At 45.9% G+C, this 24782-nt stretch overlaps 1 protein-coding gene across 3 annotated transcripts in view; it reads left to right on the top strand.

Moving 5' to 3' along the window:
* The window catches only part of LOC139539453 (26S proteasome non-ATPase regulatory subunit 1), a 58010-nt gene extending 40891 nt beyond the window's left edge, over positions 1–17119 (top strand). For 2 of the 3 annotated variants that reach the window (XM_071342427.1, XM_071342428.1), the window contains exons 18-25: positions 2199–2315; positions 3723–3825; positions 6650–6819; positions 8755–8847; positions 9213–9311; positions 11301–11498; positions 15523–15687; positions 16935–17119. In XM_071342427.1, coding sequence (XP_071198528.1) covers positions 2199–2315; positions 3723–3825; positions 6650–6819; positions 8755–8847; positions 9213–9311; positions 11301–11498; positions 15523–15669 — 927 coding nt within the window. In that variant the 3' untranslated portion in view covers positions 15670–15687; positions 16935–17119. The remainder of the gene's footprint in view (positions 1–2198; positions 2316–3722; positions 3826–6649; positions 6820–8754; positions 8848–9212; positions 9312–11300; positions 11499–15522; positions 15688–16934) is intronic. The other variant, XM_071342429.1, reaches the window with a different exon arrangement.
* The last annotated feature ends 7663 nt before the right edge of the window (positions 17120–24782 follow it).

Below are 24782 nucleotides of genomic sequence, written 5' to 3'. Positions count from 1 at the left end.
TAGAAAAGTACATTTGTAAGTTACTTTATTAACCAGAGCTGATGAGGGAAACTCTAGCAGGCGGAGAAATGGCCTTGCGGTGTGTTTACTGTGAGCAAGTGGCACGGGGAGGGAGATTCAGAGAGACGTCAATCAACGCTAAAAAAACAGAAGAAAATATCAAGCATACCAAGCCGACTCATTTCTAGCTTGTCATAGCTAGATTATTTATCATAAAATATGATTACGTAAGACCCGTCTTGACTGCATCAAGCCGATTTTAGAAGCAAGTTAGCTAAGCTAGCTAGCTAGGCTAATTGAGACGGCATGCGCTTCCTCCTTGTCCTACAGTTAAAAATAACAACTCCATTCAGATTAAGTAGCAACCTACCTGTTGGCTCTTGGTTGTTGTAGCGTATCTTTCTCATTACATTTTTTTCTTCCATTTTAATTCCGTTTTAGGTTGATTATTTTGTGCTTGTATTTATTATGGATCCCCATTAGTTCCAAGGCAGCAGCTATTCTTCCTGGGGTCCGGCACAATTTAGGCAGTTATACAATTTTAAAAACGTTACAATACATTAATTACAGAAGGGGGTCAAGGGGGGGGGGTCAAGCCCTGGGGGGCGGCTTGGACTTCCTGTAAAGCACACATGTACGCAGGCACACCTCCCCTTAACAGCAAAGGCTATTCTCGTTGAGCAGTGGCGACGTGCTGTTACTTTAAAAAAAATTGAATTATGAATTTATTAGTAATTTTCTTTACCACCCTTTTCTCCCCAATTTTGTGATATCGAATTGCGATTCAATTACGATCTTGACTCATCAATGCAACTCCCCAACGGGAAGGAGGAGCCCACTTAACCCGTAAGCCAGCTGCTCCAATGTGTCGGAGGAAACACAGTTTAACTGACGACCGAAGTCAGCCTGCAGGCGTCCGGCCCTCCACAAGGAGTCGCTAGAGTGCGATGAGCCAAGGAAAGCCCCCCCCCCCGGCCAAACCCTCCCCTAACCCGGACGACGCTGGGCCAATTGTGCGCCACCCTATGAGACTCCCGGTCACGGCTGGTTGTGACACAGCCTGGGATTGAACACGGGTTTGTAGTGACTCCTCAAGCACTGGGATGCCCCCATACTGTTAATGTCTTATCCACAACTCTCTGTCCATCGCCGTGGTAATCTGGGAAGCCAAAACGTTCCCTACCACTCCTTATCATACAGAACTAGTTCCCGGCTGCACTTCACTAAAGGATCGTTTTGAAATGCGCCAGTAAAGATTTTAATTTTGATTACAATGTCCTCATAGGCTCTAGTTGTTTAGCCTGAAATGCCTGAAATGTTTTTTTTCCCCAGATCAGATTTACCCAATAAGAGGCATACAACGCAGTGTAGGTCTAGCCTATAGGCCTAGTGTGTTTAAAATGTATTTTTATTATGTATTCATTCGGGTTCACAGTGCGGACCCAACCAAGGTCCCTGTACCGAAAGATTTGGTACGAATCCGTGTACCGTTACACCACTACCGCCAACCAATCAGGAAGGGGATGTGGTAGCCAGGGCTCCACCAGTGCCCCTCCTACGCCATCGCTCCCCACACGCCACAGCTCTCCGCTCTGCTTGCCCTGGCAAAGATTCTAAAACCAAAGATAACATATTCTGAGTTCAGTTCTTAAAGCTTTTTGTTTTGTGTAGTTTTCAGGGGATGCTCACTCATCCTTTTATATGGTTTTAATATGCAGGGTGTAAATAAATAAATAATTTTAAGGACAATAAGGTTTCAGTCTATGAATCTGATAGAGATCTGAAGTGATTGTAGGCCTCATCTTGGATCCTCAATGCTGAATGCTAAGGTTTTTCCTGGTACAGCTGAGCCCACCCCTGGTAAGCGTGCCAAGCGGTTGAGCTAGCACCCTCTGCCAGCGCTTACCTCTTAATACCCAGAAAAGCGCTGGTCCAAACACTGGGCCAGAGGTTTCTGAGCCAGGCTGAGAGAGTTCACCGTTGACCTCCCTTAAGGAGCTGGGGCTTATACTCCGGTAGTACTGCACTCGTACTTAGATAGATGAGGTTTGGTGCTATTCCCTATTTACTTACTCTAAGCGACTCAGCACGATAACCTCATCTTTAGGGTTTGCTGGTCAAGTAGTCATCTAGTTGTTAGTTTAATTTGTGTATTTTATTGTGATTGACAAGTTCTATTTTCCTTTTTCCCTTCTCAGGAGGCCATCAACCTGCTGGAACCTATGACCAACGACCCAGTGAACTACGTGAGACAGGGTGCCCTCATCTCCTCTGCCCTCATCATGATCCAACAGACCGAGGTCACCTGTCCCAAGGTGGGTGAATGAGAAACAGCCCATCTCATTCACAGCCCACATTTACCAGAGAAACAGCCCATCTCATTCACAGCCCACATTTACCAGAGAAACAGCCCATCTCATTCACAGCCCACATTTACCAGAGAAACAGCCCATCTCATTCACAGCCCACATTTAGCAGAGAAACAGACCATCTCATTCACAGCCCACATTTAGCAGAGAAACAGACCATCTCATTCACAGCCCACATTTAGCAGAGAAACAGACCATCTCATTCACAGCCCACATTTAGCAGAGAAACAGACCATCTCATTCACAGCCCACATTTAGCAGAGAAACAGCCCATCTCATTCACAGCCCACATTTAGCAGAGAAACAGCCCATCTCATTCACAGCCCACATTTACCAGAGAAACAGCCCATCTCATTCACAGCCCACATTTATCAGAGAAATTGTCCACAAGTAACTTTGTTATTCACAGACTAAAATATCTTGAAGTTGATTGGCTAATGGAATCATCTGTTAATGTGATTCTAGCCTATAGAATTGTTCTCTATTTTGAGTCCAGTCCTCTACTTCTCTCCTGATGAACCCTAACCCCCGTGGAGGCTCTGGGTCCTAGTGTTTTGAACTTTCAGCTGAGTGCTTGGGGAGGTGTGAGAGACTGGTTTTAAACTAGAAACAGCAGGAGGCACTACACTTGTTCAAGAGAGACTGGTTTTAAACTAGAAACAGCAGGAGGCACTACACTTGTTCAAGAGAGACTGGTTTTAAACTAGAAACAGCAGGAGGCACTACACTTGTTCAAGAGAGACTAGTTTTAAAGCTGCAATATGTCACTTTTATTTTTGGATGACCCTGACCAAACTCATAGAAATGTGAGTTATAGAGCTGTCATTCTCATTGAAAGGAAGTCTAAGATGCAGTAGATCTGTTCTATGTGCCCCGCAGGTGGATCACTTCCGTCACATTTTAATTTCCCTTTACATATGTTACATGGTAATATGAGTGGTAGTGTTTTAGCTATGTACCCTTTTCTTATTATAGATGTATGTGTCGCTATTCTCCAAATAGTGAAGCTAAAATATAGCCTGTTCAAGCGGTTGTCACGGCTTATTTCTCTCAGTAAAAAGTGAGTTAGAGAAACATAAGTATTTCTAGAATCAAAAATACTGAGTTAGTCCTTAGCTTCCACCAACAGTGGCTCTCGTCAACGTGTTTTAACCTGTTTTTAATATTATTAAAGGTGGGGGTCCTGGCGTGCTCATTGACTTAATCAGAACCAAAGCAACGTGGCAGAATGAATGTTTAACATATGCTGCTAAAGATGTCCTTTTAATAAGAAGGTTAAATTGTAATGTGGAGACCCAACAAAAGAACTGAACAATGGGGTTGAGTCTTATTGTTATTTTTCCCGACACACAGGTGAACCAGTTCCGGCAGCTCTACTCCAAGGTCATCAACGACAAGCACGATGACGTCATGGCCAAGTTCGGGGCCATCCTGGCCCAGGGCATCCTGGATGCAGGTCAGTGTATTGTGACATTTAGAGTCAGGGGTTGGATTTCTTTAGAAGACGTGTGGGTGTATTTTATCTGTTTCTGTCTGCTGTTAAGGGGAGGTGTGCCGCCCCCAAGGGCTTGACCCGCCCCCTCTGTGATTATTCCCAACTGGCGCCTTCTCTGGAAGCGATCATGTTATGATGCATTAGCGCCTGGCGGGCCAGCAATGTCAACAGCCACATGACTCTTGTGATTACTGTTAGTCTGACGGCCTGGTGTGGGTGGGGCACTTGCTCTTGTACTGTAGCAGTGTTTATTTTTGTTCCCATAATGCTTTCAGACGATCTTTGTCACTATAGCGACAGTCGAGACCAAACTGGGAGCCCTCGTTCTCCTGCCAAGATGAAGAACTCCAGAGCCCCCCCCCCCCCCCTCCCTGTTTTCCGTCGCGTGAAACCGCCCAGACAAAATCTTTAGTATGGGGTCATTGTAAGATAGCACACTGAGGCTCTCTCCTCTCCCTCTACTACCCTTAACAACTGTCAGGTCACTGCTCCCTGATACACATCCATGTTTTGAGACGGACTGGAAGGCTGTGTGTTGAGTAACGTCAGGAAGGCAGCTTCCTCCCACTTTAATTTCAGATAAGGTGATGGGGAGTATTAGTTTTTAGTTATAAGTGGGGTTGTGATTTTGGGGGCAGTTGGGTAATCGTATGACATGTGACAGGCAGAAGTCATTAGGGTTCCGTTTCATGATCTCTGGTGTTCATTACCGAAGGTTTAGCATTCAGAAGCAGCTCTCGCAAACAACCACACGCCCAACCGTTCCCCCTCTCTCTCTCTCTCCAGACGTCCTCTCTCTCTCTCTCTCTCTCTCTCTCTCTCTCTCTCTCTCTCTCTCTCTCTCTCTCTCTCTCTCTCTCTCTCTCCAGATGTCCTCTCTCTCTCTCCCTCTGGACGTTCTCTCACTTCTTAGTCCATGCGCCTAAATGTGAAGCTTTTCAGTGTCTTTGTTATACACTGAGTGGACAAACCATTAGGAACACCTTCCATAATATTGTTTTGCACTCCCCCCTTGTCCTCAGAACAGCCTCAATTAGTCGGGGCATGGACTCTAGATGAGTGGATGACCTTTGGTGGTGGACCATTCTTGACCATTCTTTGATACACAAACTGTTGAGCGTGAAAAATCTAGCAGCGTTGCAGTTCTTGACACAAACTGGTGCGCCTGGCACCTACTACCATACCCTGTTCAAAGGCACTTCAATCTTTTGTCTTGCCCATTCACCCTCTGAATGACACACATACAAAAATATTTGTCTCAAGGATAAAATATCCTTCTTTAACCTGTTTCCTCTCCTTCATCTACACTGACTGAAGTTGATTTAACAAGTGACATCAATAAGGGATCATAGCTTTCACCTGGTCAGTCTGTCATGGAAAGAGCAGCTGTTCCTAATGTTTTGTACACTCAGTGACTGTTATTAATGCCCCTTTTTTATAGCTTTTAAAATACACACGTTTGATCAATTAGTAGACATTCTATAGCCTTTAAAAATATATATATATTTTATCATTTAGACGTTCTTGTCAAGAGCGACAGAAATCCCTCAGCTCTGTTGTGCCGAAGGACCTTATGCGATCACGGAAAAATGCTAGTTGATCTCGGGAATTACATAATACCTTGGATTCTGGGAAAGGATGTCCTTTTCCACAGGAATAAAAATTCAACTGCCATAAAGTAGGTTGACAAATACCCCAGGATACCTCTCCTTCCCCCCTAGTAAATTGCACACTGCTGTCAAGCTGCATCTCAAGTTTTAAGAGACCTCGTGTGTGTGTGGTGTGTGTGTGTGTGTGTGTGTGCTCTCATTGTGGCGCAGCAACTAGAATCTGTGAGTCACTCTGGCAACCAGTAAATCAATTTGTTCGGGGTATTAGGAGGCCATTTCAGCCATCAAAATAAAGTTATCAAATCACCCAGAAGTCATCACTGTAATTACCTTTAAAAAAAAAAGTCAACTGAGCTGCGGTAGGTCTGTTTAAATGAAAACGTCCCGTGATTCAACCACCATTGTCTGATCTGATTTCACATTGGAAACATTTCCAGCGGTCTCTGCTGTAATAATGTATTTTAATCAATGGTTTCCTCCTTAGTAACTCTTGTTTTGACGGGAGTTTTTACAATGTTTGTATGAGGATTGGGGAAGGACCTCCCAACACTGATTCCAAGCCCCTTTTCATCCATCCTGTCACTCCTCTGCAACCCTCTTCCTCCAACTCCCTAGCTCCCTTCATCCTCTTCTCCCTAGTGGTCTCCCAGAGGGCAAAGGAGGTCTATTGTTCTACTTGTCTGCACCCTAGCCCTTGACCCCCTTTGTACACTGGAAAAGGCTTTATTACCTCACACTAGCCATGCCAGATCATTGTTTTACCGGCATTTTGTTCACATTTTTTTTTATCTTGTTAAGTTTAAAGGTCATAAATGACTCATGGAAACGTTAGTGAGTCCCTTGGCCTGGGATTAGGAGTAATCACGATGATTTAGTGAAATGGCTGGCTTTGTCAGTGTAGTAAGTTAGTAAATTAACCCCTCATTATTCACTTCTTGTTTGTGTCTGCGTCCCTGAGGGCACCCTATTCTTTTTATAGTGTAATTATTTTGGCCAAACTTCCCTTAGGGACACAGCCTTTATAAGCATGACAGTAGAGGAACCCACCATAACATCATATAAAGCCATAGTAGGTACCAAAGTTATAAAATGAGATTTGAGTGTTATAATGGAAGCAATACATATCAAAGTGAAATGTAAAAACTCTACTTCCCTGCCCCCTTCTTTGTGTGCAGGTGGCCGTAACGTCACCATCTCCCTGCAGTCCAGGACGGGCCACACCCACATGCCATCAGTAGTGGGCCTGTTGGTGTTCACCCAGTTCTGGTTCTGGTTCCCCCTCTCCCACTTCCTCTCCCTGGCCTTCACCCCCACCGCCATTATCGGACTCAACAAGGACCTCAAGGTAAACGTCCCACACTACTGTATCCATGTCATTCCCACCCCACTGTATCCATGCCATTCCCACCCCACTGTATCCATGTCATTCCCAACCCACTGTATCCATGCCATTCCCACCCCACTGTATCCATGTCATTCCCAACCCACTGTATCCATGTCATTCCCAACCCACTGTATCCATGTCATTCCCAACCCACTGTATCCATGTCATTCCCAACCCACTGTATCCATGTCATTCCCAACCCACTGTATCCATGTCATTCCCAACCCACTGTATCCATGTCATTCCCAACCCACTGTATCCATGTCATTCCCAACCCACTGTATCCATGTCATTCCCAACCCACTGTATCCATGTCATTCCCAACCCACTGTATCCATGTCATTCCCAACCCACTGTATCCATGTCATTCCCAACCCACTGTATCCATGCCATTCCCACCCCACTGTATCCATGCCATTCCCAACCCACTGTATCCATGCCATTCCCAACCCACTGTATCCATGTCATTCCCACCCCACTGTATCCATGTCATTCCCAACCCACTGTATCCATGCCATTCCCAACCCACTGTATCCATGTCATTCCCAACCCACTGTATCCATGTCATTCCCACCCCACTGTATCCATGTCATTCCCAACCCACTGTATCCATGTCATTCCCAACCCACTGTATCCATGTCATTCCCACCCCACTGTATCCATGCCATTCCCACCCCACTGTATCCATGCCATTCCCACCCCACTGTATCCATGCCATTCCCACCCCACTGTATCCATGCCATTCCCAACCCACTGTATCCATGTCATTCCCAACCCACTGTATCCATGTCATTCCCAACCCACTGTATCCATGCCATTCCCACCCCACTGTATCCATGCCATTCCCGACCCACTGTATCCATGCCATTCCCGACCCACTGTATCCATGCCATTCCCGACCCACTGTATCCATGCCATTCCCAACCCACTGTATCCATGCCATTCCCGACCCACTGTATCCATGCCATTCCCGACCCACTGTATCCATGTCATTCCCACCCCACTGTATCCATGTCATTCCCACCCCACTGTATCCATGCCATTCCCACCCCACTGTATCCATGCCATTCCCGACCCACTGTATCCATGCCATTCCCGACCCACTGTATCCATGCCATTCCCGACCCACTGTATCCATGCCATTCCCGACCCACTGTATCCATGCCATTCCCGACCCACTGTATCCATGCCATTCCCGACCCACTGTATCCATGCCATTCCCGACCCACTGTATCCATGCCATTCCCGACCCACTGTATCCATGCCATTCCCACCCCACTGTATCCATGTCATTCCCAACCCACTGTATCCATGCCATTCCCGACCCACTGTATCCATGCCATTCCCGACCCACTGTATCCATGTCATTCCCAACCCACTGTATCCATGTCATTCCCGACCCACTGTATCCATGTCATTCCCACCCCACTGTATCCATGTCATTCCCGACCCACTGTATCCATGTCATTCCCACCCCACTGTATCCATGCCATTCCCGACCCACTGTATCCATGCCATTCCCGACCCACTGTATCCATGTCATTCCCACCCCACTGTATCCATGTCATTCCCACCCCACTGTATCCATGTCATTCCCGTCCCACTGTATCCGTGCCAGACTTTTCTCTCAGGTGAAGTCACCTACTGCTACAGCAGTCAGAGAAACACTTTTCAGTTTCCCTTCCCTCTCACACTTTAGCCCCTGGAGTTGATGTCCGTGCCCCCACAGGAATCTAATTAGCATTTTTTTTTAGATCCCCATCAAAATGTGTCAGTTTAAGCTAGAGATTTGTAAGTGAACCCGGAACATCACGTTTCATAGGGTGCTGGGCAGGACTTTACTACCATCGCTTGTTATTGATGTTTGACCACCACACTGTTGTCTTCCCTGTCCAGATGCCCAAGGTGCAGTACCGCTCCAACTGCAAGCCCTCCACCTTCGCCTACCCTCCGGCCCTGGAGGTACCCAAGGAGAAAGAGAAGGAGAAGGTGAGAGTCCCCCAATAGTGACGTCACCCTGTTTTGATCGACTGAAATCGCATTCGCTGCTTCTCACGGTCATCCTGAATGAAGTGTCCTCAGCCAAGATCCATTTTCTTGGAGGGTTTAGTTATTAGAGTCACTTTTGAACTCTCATTTCCATATTGTCAGTCTGAGACCGTGTTATTTTGGCTACTCAGCCCGAGTCTTGGCTCATTTTAGAACATGGGTACATTTTAATAACGTACAAAAAAAACTGCAGATATTTTTAGTTCACTTGTGTCGTGTATTTTAAGAGGTTTTATGATTGCCCCGAAGTGCCTTTTTATTTCTGTGCCAACACTTCATTTAGTCTCTCTCTTCCTCCATTATAGGTGTCTACTGCTGTGCTCTCCATCACAGCCAAAGCTAAGAAGAAGGAGAAAGAGAAGGAGAAGAAGGAGAAAGAGGAGGAGAAGATGGAAGTAGTGAGTGTATGAACACAAAATCATTTCATAGGACGGCCAGCCTCATAGAGACCACTTTCAATTTTTTATTCATTTTCCCTCCATTTTTCCCCCTCAAATTAAGTCTTGCTTTCTATGTAGATGTTTTTAACCTTCCTCAAGCAAGAATCCGGTAGCCCCTGTCCAAAACAACAGATCTCTGCTCATATTGACCAGCCTATTGAGGAATGATCTGTGTAATTGGTTGTGAGGAACTAATGGTTCAAAGACCTGAAAACAGTCTCCCTTAACGTCTCGGTCCTCTGCAGTCTGCAACTTCCGTCACTAATATTTCACTCAGTATCCCACAAAGCTTCTTATGTCAGATGTACTGTCCAGGCACACATACTACTGCAGAGGAGACCATTTCAAAGGTAAGAAAACCATCAATGAAATGAGTCAACTGTCCCTTTTTTTAAAAGTAGCAGTTCAAAATCAATTCACATTTTTATTTGTCACATGTGCCAAATACAACAGGTGTGTAGACCTTTACAGTGAAAATCTTACTTACAAGCCCTTAACCAACAATGCAGAGAAGTTTTCTCAGGAAATCTTGAGTTAACTCGCTGAAATCGAATTGGCGTAATAAAAAAAAAAGCCCATCAGTTTAAACTAGAGAGATCCGTGTTTTCTTTTCATGAGCATCACGTTAAGTCCACCGCATCTGCCAATGGTGGCCTTCTGAGGTGGAAGGTGGTCGAGCTACAGCGGTGTTGTCAGACCATGAGACATCCCCAAAATCAGTCTTCTCACGAAAAAACCGTCTGTATTGTCCGAACGGTTTGGCCTACAAACTAATATGACCACATGAAAATACGGAAAATCAAAGAATAACAAATGTTATAACAGACACTTCAGAACAAACTTCCTTTAGATTTTTTTTTGGGGGGGGGACTATCTGTCGTTCCATGTAGTGAATCTGTTATTCAATGTGTTTGTATGGGCTAAAAGGCCCCCAAAAATGTTTTATTCAAATAACTAAACAAAAATGTTTTTATACTTCAAGGGGTCTTTAAATTTCAAATCAGGAATCGAAGAACCCCCCCCCCCCCCCCCTTAGACTTTTATGGGTTAACGTAGCAGTTCTTAAGAAATGTGAACGAACTAGGCCTTTTAAAATAGCAGTTCTCAGGAAATTAGTGAAGTATCCCTTTAAGGAGCAGCTATCTGTCAGCCCTGGCAAGGTCCCCCCAGCCCCTCTCCCCTGATGGGACCAAGTTATCCATGAAGCACACGGCTGGAATACATACCATTACCGACAGCCCCTGTCAACCCAGTGCCAGTATTGCTTTCAGTGGGATGTTGACCGCTGGGCATTATCGCTATGTTTGATGGCGTCCGCCATGCTAGATTTCACGTCCTCGCTGAGGGATGGCTGCGATCTCAGGCAAAGTTGGATCCGCTCACTTTGATTGATTGGGCTTGGTGTCATCGGGGTTAATGAGAAGGGGGGAGTATTTTAACCCTCGGTTATATCAGTGTGTTAGTTTTAACCAAAGGCATTGGACAGTGGAGATTTGTTTTATTCTCTCACACAAACACTGTGTGGAAGTGTGTTGTTTTTAGTTGACACACACACACACACACACACACACACACACACACACGTAGACAAACAGGAGTGCTGATACAAGTCATTGCACACCTATGGTCCAGTTTTCAGGGCCTTGTGGTAGCAGCCGGGAGACCTGGGCAGGGGACAGATAGGAGGCAGGGAGAGGCTAACAAATCACTGGCCACCAAGTGCAAGACAACCAATAAGGAGTGTATCACCCATCTCAAGATAAACACGTCTTCCAGATTTTTAAGCTTTTTGGTGGTGTCAGGAAACGTATGAAATGAAGGCACACTTTATTCCGAGGTGACCCTTACTGCCATCGCCATCTTTTTTATCATCATTGCGGACTCACTGAGTCGTGGGTTTTCCTCAGGAAAAGGGAGGGAAAACGCTTAACATTCTATTTGTTGGATTCTCAGGAGGTACAGGAGGCTGAGAAGGAAAAGAAAGATGATGAGAAAGAGAAGGAGAAAGAGAAGGAGAAGGAGAAAGAGAAAGAGAAGAAGAAGGAACCCGAGCCCAACTTCCAGCTGATGGAGAACCCAGCCAGAGTGATGCCCGCCCAGCTCAAAGTGCTCAACATGCCCGAGACGTGCCGCTACCAGCCCTTCAAACCGGTACGTACTGTTGGTGTGTGAGTCTGTGAACGCATGTGACTTTTTTTAAAGTGTGTTTCTGGTAGGGATGTGACACATTATCTTTTTTAAACTGGGGTTAAAAAATCATAAAATGGCATGAATTCACAATTCAGATATGGTCCTGCTTATGACCGCTAGTGGGCAGTGCAGTTCAATCTACTGCAGTCCTGGCTACCTACCAGACAGTGCAGTTCAATCTGCTGCAGTCCTGGCTACCTACCAGACAGTGCAGTTCAATCTGCTGCAGTCCTGGCTACCTACCAGACAGTGCAGTTCAATCTGCTGCAGTCCTGGCTACCTACCAGACAGTGCAGTTCAATCTGCTGCAGTCCTGGCTACCTACCAGACAGTGCAGTTCAATCTACCGCAGTCCTGGCTACCTACCAGACAGTGCAGTTCAATCTACCGCAGTCCTGGCTACCTACCAGACAGTGCAGTTCAATCTACCGCAGTCCTGGCTACCTACCAGACAGTGCAGTTCAATCTGCTGCAGTCCTGGCTACCTACCAGACAGTGCAGTTCAATCTGCTGCAGTCCTGGCTACCTACCAGACAGTGCAGTTCAATCTGCTGCAGTCCTGGCTACCTACCAGACAGTGCAGTTCAATCTGCTGCAGTCCTGGCTACCTACCAGACAGTGCAGTTCAATCTGCTGCAGTCCTGGCTACCTACCAGACAGTGCAGTTCAATCTGCTGCAGTCCTGGCTACCTACCAGACAGTGCAGTTCAATCTGCTGCAGTCCTGGCTACCTAGTAGACGGCACTCACCTTACTGCTGTCCCCCACCCACTCAGCAACGATGGTAGTTAATGCCGTTTCAGGTTCTCTGCTGTGTTCCTCTCCATGTGCTCAGTTGTCTTCAGCCTCGGAAGAGGCGATGCTCGAGAGCCGTGCATCCTCCGAAACATAACCCAGCCAAGCCGCACTGCTTCTTGACACAATGCCCGCTTAACCCGGAAGCCAGCTGCAACAATGGGTCGGAGGAAACACCATACACCTGGCGACCGTGTGAGCGTGCACTGCACCCGGCTCGCCACAGGCGTCGCTAGTGCGCAATGGGACAAGGACATCACTGCAAAAACTGTTTGCAAATGTAGAAAAAAGACAAAATGGAAATATAACATTTACATAAGTATTCAGACCCTTTCCTCAGTACTTTGTTGAAGCACCTTTGGCAGCGATTACAGCCTCGAGTCTTCTTGGGTATGACGCTAAAAGCTTGGCACACCTGTATTTGGGGAGATTCTCCCATTCTACTCTACAGATCCTCTCAAGCTCTGTCAGGTTGGATGGGGACACACAGCTGCACAGCTATTTTCAAGTCTCTCCAGAGATGTTCGAATGGGTTCAAGTCTGGGCTCTGGCTGGGCCACTCATGGACATTCAGAGACTTGTCCCGTAGCCACTCCTGTGTTGTCTTGGCTGTGTGCTTCGTGTCGTTGTCCTGTTGGAAGGTGAACCGTCGCCCCAGTCTGAGAACCTGCTCCAGAGCGCTCAGATCTTCATCAAGGATCTCTCTGCACTTCTCCCAGTCCCTGCCACTGAAAAACATCCCCACAGCAAGATGCTGCCACCACCATGCTTCACCATAGGGATGGTGCCAGGTTTCCTCCAGAATTGACTCTTGGCATTTAGGCCAAAGAGTTCAATCTTGGTTTCATCAGACCAGAGAATGTTGTTTCTCATGGTCTGAGATTCCTTTAGGTGCCTTTTGGCAAACTCCAGCGGGCTGTCATGTGCCTTTTACTGAGGAGTGGCTTCCGTCTGCCCACTCTACCATGAAGGCCTGATTTGGTGGAGTGCTGTAGAGATGGTTGTCCTTCTGGAAGGTTCTCCCATCTCCACAGAGGAACTATTGCTCATTTTGGCTGGGCAGCCAGCTCTGGGAAGAGTATTGGTGGTTACAAACTTCTTCCATTTAAGAATGATGGAGACCATTATGTTCTTGGGGACCTTCAATACTGCAGAATTTTTTTGGTACCCTTCCCCAGATCTGTACCTCGACACAATTCTGTCTCGGAGTGCTACGGACAATTCCTTCGACGTCATGGCTTTGTTTTTGCTCTCACATGCTCTGTCAACTATAGGACCTTATAGACAGGTGTGTGCCTTTCCAAATCATGTCCAATCAATTGAATTTACCCCAGGTGGACTCCAATCAAGTTGTAGAAACATCAAAGATGATCAATGGTAACAGGATGCACCTGAGCTCAATTTTGAGTCTCATAGCAAAGTGTCTGAGTAGCGAAAAACCTGTTTTCACTTTGTCATTATTGGGTATTGTGTGTAGATTGAGGATTTTATTTAATCAATTTTTGAATAAGGCTGTAACGTAATGAATTGTGGAAAAAGTGAAGGGGGTCTGAATACTTTCTGAATGCACTGTATCCGTGGGAAATTATTTGTAAGATGTTTATCCTCCTATTGACAGAAGTGTTGCATTACGTATGTTTAATTTATTTTAGCCTTGATGGTGATGGTCCGGACCTGTTGGTGATGGTTTTGTGATAACTTAAATTTGGTAAAAAATATAGGTTTTCGGTTAGTTTTTTTTTTTTTTTTTAGCTTCTGGATCCAGCGTTGAAGCTGTCTTTCATTAGCCATCTTTTATTCGTCTTTCCAACCAAGCCCCGGTTAGATCCACGGAGTCTTAAAGTTGCCGGACAATAAACCACTCTGTACTCTGGCCCTGCGCAAAATGTTGACAGCTTTCCACAGTAAATAACATGAGATATGCAGTCACCCACACACTTATCCTAATCCCACTCCTATAAAGAGGACTATCGTTTGGTTAAATGTCAAATCAACAAACGTCGAGCTGAGAGCAATGCATCATGGGTCATATCATATGATACTTGAGTGTTTTTGCTCTCGTCTGTCTTCTAAAACTTTTTAGTATTTAATTTTTTTTGGAAGGCGGTGTTTTAACACAAAGCGATCCATTGTTGTGTGGCCAGGGTGTGCCTCCCACAGACCTTCCCTCCATATTGTGATGATTCCATTTCACCTATTCCATAGAAGGCAATACGAGCACACGGCAACTGTTCCAAAGGTCTTGTAGTGTGGTCTGTGAGTAAATTAGTGCTACTTAGCTTCCCAGAGATAATGTAAGAGTAAAAATCTAGTCTGGACAGTGCTCACCATACCTGATGCTTTAGTCTGGACCTGACCATATCTCTAAATGATTTATAGTGATAACCAAGCTGCATGATGTACTGTACAACCACTGCAAGGGCAATGTGCTCACAGAGTATGACGAGACAACCATCCCCTCAAAATCTTCACAGGCAGACTGGGGGGAAAAATACCTGTTCTTTCTTGCAGTCATGATGAATCTCTTCACTGTGTAATCCCTCACCACGTCTGTGTAGTGTTTTGAAAGTTCCTCTCGGCTTCAGAGTTATAAACACCTGTTGCAGTTCCTCACTTCTCCTCTTCAGCGTTATAAACACCTGTTGCAGTTCCTCACTTCTCCTCCTCAGCGTTATAAACACCTGTTGCAGTTCCTCACTTCTCCTCTTCAGCGTTATAAACACCTGTTGCAGTTCCTCACTTCTCCTCCTCAGCGTTATAAACACCTGTTGCAGTTCCTCACTTCTCCTCAGCGTTATAAACACCTGTTGCAGTTCCTCACTTCTCCTCTTCAGCGTTATAAACACCTGTTGCAGTTCCTCACTTCTCGGCTTCAGAGGTTTACATGGACATAAGCCTTGTTAAATGTGTCCAACTGTTGCATAAGCATGCTACTCCGTGTTGACAGTGGAGAGTGGGTGAGATTTTAAACAATATGGGGTGCAGTGTCTTCTCTGAATTCGAGTTGAGGTTATTGTGGTGCGGGTGATGTTTGACGGGTGTACGACTCAGTTGGGGAGGCAGACAAGGTGTTGTGTGTATAATACGACACCCGCGCCCCCAGAGATAAAAAAAAAATAATTAAAAGACACCCATCATTCATTGGTCGAAAAGCTTAGTCGCTCATGTCCGTGTCCCCTATCTGTCTCCAGCTGCACACCGGCGGCATTATCATCATGAAGGACACCAGCGAGGAAGAGGAGGAGCTGGTGGAGCCTGTCTCTGCCCACGGCCCCAAGATCGAGGAGGAGGAACAGGAGCCCGAGGCCCCCGAGTCCTTCGAGTACGTTGACGAGTGAACGTCCTCCAAGCAAAAGGTATGTGTCCTGCACCAGTGTTTACCAAATGATGGATCTGGGTACAATTGATTGTTTGCAGATACATTTTTTTTTAATGGGTTCACTCTGAAAGTGTGGGTTTTTGCTTAGAAACATGTTTTGTTGAGCAAATTCTGTAGATGGGTCATAGTGCAAAACGCGTTGTATCCGCAGCCTAGGGGTAAATATAATGACCATTCCTCCCGCTTTGTGCGAGAACTCAAACTTTCAGGATCAAGCAGCCTGAATATTCAGCATCGCCTTGTAATTATACAGGCAACAGTCTCAGAGTAGCTATGCCACATTGATGGTTCAGAGAGAGGTAATGGTACAGTGTGCAGGTCTTTGGGTTCTTGTTCCCATGTCTAACCTGGCTCACGTTAATCAGTGCTTATGGAATGTAAACAGTGCTGCCGTCGCCAAACCTCACCCCCCCTGAGGGCAAACCCTCCATCTGTAATTGCACGGCATAGAGAGCCGAGCTAGATTGTTTTGTCATTTTTGGCCATCAGCACAATGTTATGTTTGTCTTGATCCCCATTTTACCTCCTAGGGTTATACAGAGTATGTTAAAAAATCTAAAATTATGCTTAGATATTGTCATGCCCTTTGGGATCAGAAATGCTCCTGCTCTGCGAGTAAGATGATTTCAAAAACACCACTGTGGTCAATATAAAAAAAAAAATCTCAAACTGTCCAATGTTTCCAGAGTTCTAGGTGAAATAGTTTTCCTTCCAAAAAAATTGTAATTGATTATGTTAAAAAGCATATTTTCTGTGTTGGAATGGTGTGTTGGAATGGTGTGGGTGTAATATACCTGTAATTGAAAATATTAATGTGAGTAGACTGCTGATTGTCCAACTCATCCTCCTCAGGAGGAGGACATCCTCTGAGGAAATGGCAGGCATTTTTTAAATTATCTGACATACAAGTTTGAGTATTTTTAAAAATATTTTTTGTGTGTTTATTTTTCTCCAATTTATGCTTTGGTCAACATTAGTTGGTTACGAGTTAATGGAATATGAACTTTTAAAAGTAAGATTTTTCGCTGTACAGTTACTGTTATGACAGTCTTTAAATTATGATAATTAAAAGTTCATTGTCATTTAATAAACATTTGAATATAGATATGGCTAATTAACAAAACTTTCCTGTAAAAAAAAAAAGTAATGAATTAGGGGTGTTTTGTGATCAAACAGAGCCTGGTCAGGTGGTATCCTAACCGCTCTGTCCTTTTGGTTCCACAGGTGACGTTACCAGGCTTCTACAGGAAGAATCTTCACATCCCAGCATGCACCTCTTTGTCTCCTGCCCCTTACTTATTTTACATGTTCCTTCCCTATCCTGGCCCCCTTTGTCAGACAGGGAATGTTTGACATTCTCTTGTTAAATGGTATCATTTTCTGTCAGTACAATAAAATAAAAAAGTGGAGCATGTGTGCTTATTTTTTTTCCTGCGTGTGCTGTGTGTACATAGTGTAATCCCCCTAATCCTACACGTTTAGGATGGTTTACATTCTCCAGTGTTTCATCACAGCCTGGCCACCAGCCTGCTATTATTCTGCCCAGTCTAGCTTACACAAAACACAGTGAACAGTCTCCCCATCACACTGCTGAAGTCTCCTTACCGTACCCATGGCTTGAACACACACTCACATTGAATGCACAAGGGCATACACTCTTAGACATTCAAGTCAGATTTAAACAAATAAATAAAACATAAATGTAGACATCTCAACGGACGTTTTAGTCTTTGGCTGCAAAGTGCGAACCGTTAACGGAGAACTAGATGAGGATGTTCCACATTGAGTTTAAGTGACACAGTGTTTATTTCCCAAGTTGGGTTCGGTCGTTTATGAAAACCTGTGGAATGACAGTTGGGGTTATGGAGCTAACGGTTGAAAATGTAACATTAGACGCAACTGTTCTTAATACTTTAAGGTCGTTAGTGTTTTAATATATGCCCTCTTTATTACATTACCATCTGGGGGAAAAGATGAGAGTTTCACATGAAATGCTGCTGTGCAAGAATTAACAAAACAAGTGGGGTGACATGAAGCCGCCATAGAATGTGTTGCATGTCGGAAAACGATTAACTTACTTCATTTTATGTAGCTACAAATGTTTGACCTCAGCTATTTTGGGGGAGAGAAGTGTGCTTCACTGCTTGAAAACAATCCATGGTTATTCCTCCTCACTATAGTCCTTTCTACCGCAGCTATTTAGTAACACTAGCCCATGCAGCTGTGGTCTATCACCACAATGTGTCAAACAAGGTTAAAGAAATACAGCCCTGGTTGGTTAAGTCTACTGTGCACCTGATTACAAGATAATTTTTTTCCTATGTGATGCCCCTAAAATGGGGGGGGAAACTAAACAAAAAAGTATGTCATTCCATCTTCCTGCTTGTCAGGGGAGCATTTCAATGCTCCTAATCAAATTAAACGTTATGTTATATGTACCAGCTGCTATGTGCTTTTGCTACTGTATCATTGAGTGCATGCAGAAAATGTTAATCTACAGTGCTTTTGGAAAGTATTCAGACCCCTTGAGTTTTTCCACATTTTATTACGTTACAGCCTTATTCTAAAATTGATTAAAATAATTAAAACATCTTATCAATCTACTAACAAATACTCCATAATGAGAAAGCAAAAACAGGTTTTTAGAAATGTGAGCAAATGTATTCAAAAAATATATATCACATTTACGTAAGTATTCAGACCCGTTACTCCGTACGTTGTTGCTGCACAGCTATTTCCAGGTCTCTTCAGAGATGTTCGAACGGGTTCAAGTCCGGGCTATGGCTGGGCCACTCAAGGACATTGAGACTTGTCCCTAAGCCACTCCTGCGTTGTCTTGGCTGTGTGCTTAGGGTTGTTGTCCTGTTGGAAGGTGAACCTTCGACCCAGTCTGAGGTCCTGACTGCTCTGGAGCAGGTTTTCACCAAGGATCTCTGTACTTTGCTCTGTTCATCTTTCCGTCGATCCCGACTAGTCTCCCAGTCCCTGCCGCTGAAAAACATCCCCACAGCAAGATGCTGCCACCACCATGCTTCAACATAGGGATGGTGTTAGGTTTCCTCCAGATGTGATGCTTGGCATTCAGGCCAAAGAGTTCAATATTGGTTTCATCAGACAGAAGAATCTTGTTTCTCATGGTCTTAGTCCTTTAGGTGCCTTTTGTCAAACTCTGGGCCGGCTGTCATGTGCCTTTTTACTGAGTGGCTTCCGTCTGGCCACTACCATAAAGGAGTGCTGCAGAGATATTTGTCTTTGTGGAGATGGGAGAACCTTCCAGAGAGGAACTTTGGAGCTCTGTCAGAGTGACCATTGGGTTCTTGGTCACCTCCTTGACCAAGGCCCATCTCCCCTGATTACTCAGTTTAATGGAGGACACTGGGAATTTGAATCTGAGCTTCCTGGGCGTTAAAGAGGAGACGCGTCATACTCATCGACGACATCTCTAACGCACACATACTGGGGCAAGGATGACATCTCTAACACACAGATACTGGGGCAAGGACGACATCTCTAACACATAACGCCCATTCTATAGGTAACCCAGTGTCCTCCAACTGCTCTGCAAGCGTTATGTCAAAATATGTTAATTACTGACCAAATATGGAGTTTCGCTAAGTAACTATCTTTATTTACTCCCGTTACGTACTTCCAAATTATTATTTTCTATATTTGTTTTTACAAGCAACCTAAAAAATGTCTATTCAGCCCCTCCAATGACACTGACAACAGCTCAATACATTGGAGGTGCTGAAGAGACCTTTTTTTCCAGTTGCTTGTACATTTTTATTTAGACTTTTTTTGGAAGTACATACAGGAGTAAATGAAGATATTTGCTCAGTGAAACTCCATATTTGGTGAGTAACAAATGTATTTTGGTATAACGCTTGCAGAGCTGTCTGAGAGTTTGAATCTGAGCTTCCTGGCTGTTGGAAAGGTGACACGTCATACTGGGACAACTGAACCTCAAACATGCCACAGGAAGTTGTAACAGCCTGTAGTCCCCAATTGACACGAGGAAATGTTTAGTCATACTCTGAGCCTCCCTTCTCCACCCTGTTTCCCAAAGGAGATGAGATGACCGCCAATGTTTCACTTCCCGTATGTCTGTTCTATGCGGGTGGGATATTGTAGATTTCTGGGGGGAAAAAGTGGAAAATCTAAATTCCTGGAAGAACCTTGTAAATCTGAAGTAGTTCACATTTTCTTTGTTTATTTTGCCTCAGCTTTTCTCTTCAACATGCCATCCTTGGCACTCACTTATCTGACCAAGTAATTAAACAGAGTAATGAGATGTTGGCACACACACCCTTTCCATCATCAGCAGCAATGGTTCTTTATGACCCCAGTACTGCCACATGGAATAATTCTATAGGTAACCCACTCTAACCATGGCCTTATTCTGTGACCTGAACCTGTCCTGTAACCTTAAGTTCTAAAACACAAACTTGTCTTCATGAATCGATAACTGGCGCAACATCAGTTCTAAAATTGGTGGGCTGTGATGTAGTTGGTGTTAGAAGTGGAACTCCTCAGCGTCATTTCCCAACGGGGACAATATGCCCAACACCATACAAGGCGAAAAGTTACTCGTGATTGTGGCGTCCAGCCAGGCCAAGCCGTGAACCCTGGGGAACAGTTATGGCCAGGCGGTAGACTGGCGCCTCCAGTGTCTTTTCAGCATACTGATGAATGAGAGAAGGAACGAGCATACCTTTGGCCTTCTCGCCCGTGGAGTCACCGTCTGTTGGGAACGTTGGTGAGTAAGTGTCGATGAAATGATTGCGGCTCAACAGCTCTCGTGTTGTTTAGGCAAACAAGCAGTCCCACCAGGTCAGGATGGGCCAATGGAGTCGTCGGAGGGGATGGTTGTTAAATTGATTGTGTGGTTATGGAGCTGAAGGCAGGGTTAAGGCCCCAGCGTGTTTGCTTGACTTAATAGGCCAGCGAGTGACATGCAGGCGGTCCATGGAACTCTGGACAGGGCAGACTGTTTTGACTCCTCAATGAGACTTGAGATCTAACGGGTGGGATGTTGTGGATCTAGGCTGATGTCCAAAATCCTAGTATCTCTGAACTAAAAGGCAGGGTACATCAGTCAGACCTCCCATTGAGACAAGCATCTTATAGGAAAATATGAAGAGACAATCTATTGTGTCGTGATGTGATGAATATGCTGCGGTTTGTTTTCATGCCTCTGTGATGTGATGAATATGCTGCGGTTTGTTTTCATGCCTCCGTGATGTGATGAATATGCTGTGGTTTGTTTTCATGCCTACGTGATGTGATGAATATGCTGTGGTTTGTTTTCATGCCTCCGTGATGTGATGAATATGCTGTGGTTTGTTTTCATGCCTCTGTGATGTGATGAATATGCTGCGGTTTGTTTTCATGCCTCTGTGATGTGATGAATATGCTGTGGTTTGTTTTCATGCCTCTGTGATGTGATGAATATGCTGCGGTTTGTTTTCATGCCTCTGTGATGTGATGAATATGCTGTGGTTTGTTTTCATGCCTCCGTGATGTGATGAATATGCTGTGGTTTGTTAGTTTGCCTCCGTCGCCATTTCTTCTGAAGTGCTTGACAAATGTTATTTTCAAATATACTATACCCCCCCCCCAGTTACAATCAACAGTTACAATCAGCTATTGCAGCTGAGCTCAGAACTCTTCCTTAATCCATTACATTTGCATTGGAGGATGGAAGACATGTTTTGGCTATATTAAAAATAAATGTCCATAGTACAATCGCAGAGAAATACTGTACCAATGACATGAGTCTAGTTTGCATCACGAGTAGCTGCTCTTACGAGAGCTAGCTCTCCTGTGTTTTACATGAATGGCTTACTGTATGTTTGATTCCAGTCACCCTCCGCAACAGGAGTCATGTTGCTTTTGCAGCTGGTTAGGTTCTGTTCAGCAAGGTTTTTGGACTCTCAAAGCTTCTGCGACCGCTGAAACAAACACCTCAAATGTCCTCTTCTGTCAACCTCAGACGTATTGGGTTTCTGCTCTCTGAGGGCTGGCACAACCACCAAGGCCAGTGTGGAAGATGAGGCTGTCTAGGGGTATTTTATTAGGATCCACATTCGCTATTGCGAAAGCAGCAGCTACTCTTCCTTACAAATCTCACAGAAATATGGAAGCCATAATATCTTATACTTCCATAAAGTTTTAATGGTAAAAGCTAATTGACCCAAAGGAGGGATGTCACTACGGCTAGACAAGCCATCCTTCACTCTCTCCAGCTTGGGTTCCCCACACCTGGCAGAGAGGGGTGTTCTGTGGCCCTCTGAACAGCTGAAGGCCAGACCTGTGATGGTGAGGACTTCATTTTCCTATACGGGTTGTCCCACTGGAAAGGCTGACCGCTGGCTGCTCACTGGGTGTGGAGGACAGGGAGCCCCCCCCCCCCCCCCCCAATATAGTCTCCTCTAAAGGAGAGGGGCTACAGGGCCAGCCCATTCTGGGAACCAGGGCTGGAGATATAAACAGCACAACTGCAGAATGAAGTAGCAAGTAAGAGGAGGGGTGGAAGGTATAGTACCTAACACGTCCTCCACTTTTCACCCCCCCTGGATGTGTGGAGGAGGATTTGCGGTGTGAAAGAATGCCTGTAACACTGTGCCTATTCACTCCGGCCATCCATTCATCATCAGCATTTAGAAAATACAGGCATGACTGTTTGGATTCTTTGCACAAGTAGTTCAAAAATATGAAACCCTAACCATTAATTCAGAGTGACCTCATGAGCGGTCTACCCGTTAGTGTTGTCAGCTCGCTGAGCTGTGGGACTGGAGAGTTAGAGGTGAGGGCAAAACAAGGGCTACCGCTAATGAGGTCTGAGAGGGAGGAATCGTTGTATCCTGCCAAGCCATTGTCCATGTGGCCTCAGTCTCTGCCTCTTTGTCCAGTAGTTTAAGTTATTACCTTGTCTTGTGACAGTTGGCGTTCTCCTGGTGGCTTAGGAGCTTCCTTTTTTGCATGTTTTAAGAGCAAAGGTCAGTTTAGGCGTCTGCAATGTTGTGTACGATTACAAGATCATTATAAAAACCCAAATGGCAAAATAACTAGAGGACTGATCCTAAGGCCTTATTTTTATTTTATTTACTTAATTTGGTTAAGTAGGCCAGTTGAGAACAAGTTCTCATTTACAACTGCGACCTGGCCAAGATGAGGCAAAGCAGTGTGACAAAAACAACAACACAGAGTTACACATAAACAAACGTACAGTCAATAACACAAAAGAAAATATAAAAATCTATGTACAGTGTGTGCAAATGTAGAAGAGTAGGGAGGTAGGCAATAAATAGGACCTAGAGGTGAAAATAATTACAATTTAGCATTAATACTGGAGTGATAGATGTGCAGATGATGATGTGCAAGTAGAAATACTGGGGTGCAAAAGAGCAAGAGGGTAAGTAATAATATGGGGATGAGGTAGTCGGGTGTTCAATTTGCAGATTGACTGTGTACAGGTACAGTGATCGGTAAGCTGCTCTGACAGCTGATGCTTAAAGTTAGAGAGGGAGATATAAGACTCCAGCTTCAGAGATTTTTGCAATTCGTTCCAGTCATTGGCAGCAGAGAACTGGAAGGAAAAGCGGCCAAAGGAAGTGTTGGCTTTGGGGATGACCAGTGAAATATACCTTCTGGAGTGCATGCTACGGGTGGGTGTTGCTATGGTGACCAGTGAGCTGAGATAAGGCGGGGCTTTACCGAGCAAAGACTTATAGATGACCTGGAGGGGGTAGGGGTAGATGTAGTCCCTGGAGGGGATGTCTACATCTACCCCTACCCCCTCCAGGGACTACATCTACCCCCACCCCTTCCCCCTCCAGGGACTACATCTACCCCCACCCCTTCCCCCTCCAGGTACTACATCTACCCCTTCCCCCTCCAGGGACTACATCTACCCCTTCCCCCTCCAGGGACTACATCTACCCCTTCCCCCTCCAGGGACTACATCTACCCTCCCCCTCCAGGGACTACATCTACCCCCTCCAGGGACTACATCTACCCCCCCTCCAGGGACTACATCTGCCCCCCCTCCAGGGACTACATCTACCCCCCCCCCTCCAGGGACTACATCTGTCACCCCCAGGTACTACATCTATCACCCCCAGGTACTACATCTATCCCCCCCAGGGACTACATCTATCCCCCCCAGGGACTACATCTATCCCCCCCCGAGGAAATACATCTATCCCCCCACCCCCTCTAGGGACTACATCTACCCCCTCCAGGGACTACATCTACCCCCCCTTCCCCTCCAGGGAATACATCTACCCCCACACCCCCTCCAGGGACTACATCTACCCCCCCCCCCCCCCCCAAGGACTACATCTACCCCCCCACCCTCTCCAGGGACTACATCTACCCCCCCACCCTCTCCAGGGACTACATCTACCCCCTCCCCCTCCAGGGACTACATCTACCCCCTCCAGGGACTACATCTACCCCCTCCAGGGACTACATCTGCCCCCCCTCCAGGGACTACATCTGCCCCCCCCCCCTCCAGGGACTACATCTGCCCCCCCCCCCTCCAGGGACTACATCTGCCCCCCCCCCCCTCCAGGGACTACCTCTGTCACCCCCAGGTACTACATCGATCACCCCCAGGTACTACATCTATCACCCCCAGGTACTACATCTATCCCCCCCAGGGACTACATCTATCCCCCCCCGGGACTACATCTATCCCCCCCCGAGGAAATACATCTATCCCCCCACCCCCTCTAGGGACTACATCTACACCCTCCAGGGACTACATCTACCCCCCCTTCCCCTCCAGGGAATACATCTACCCCCACACCCCCTCCAGGGACTACATCTACCCCCCCCCCCCCCCCAAGGACTACATCTACCCCCCCCACCCTCTCCAGGGACTACATCTACCCCCCCCCACCCTCTCCAGGGACTACATCTACCCCCCCCCTCCAAGGACTACATCTACCCCCCCACCCCCTCCAGGGACTACATCTACACCCCCACCCTCTCCAGGGATTATATCTACACCCCCACCCCCTCCAGGGTAGATGTAGTCCTGAAGGGGGAGGAGTAGATGTTGTCCTG

Source organism: Salvelinus alpinus, chromosome 15 (genome assembly GCF_045679555.1).
Source record: "Salvelinus alpinus chromosome 15, SLU_Salpinus.1, whole genome shotgun sequence".
In the NCBI taxonomy this organism is placed as follows: domain Eukaryota; kingdom Metazoa; phylum Chordata; class Actinopteri; order Salmoniformes; family Salmonidae; genus Salvelinus; species Salvelinus alpinus.
The sequence above is the reverse complement of the archived record's forward strand: the minus strand, read 5'-3'. Positions and strand labels throughout refer to the sequence as shown.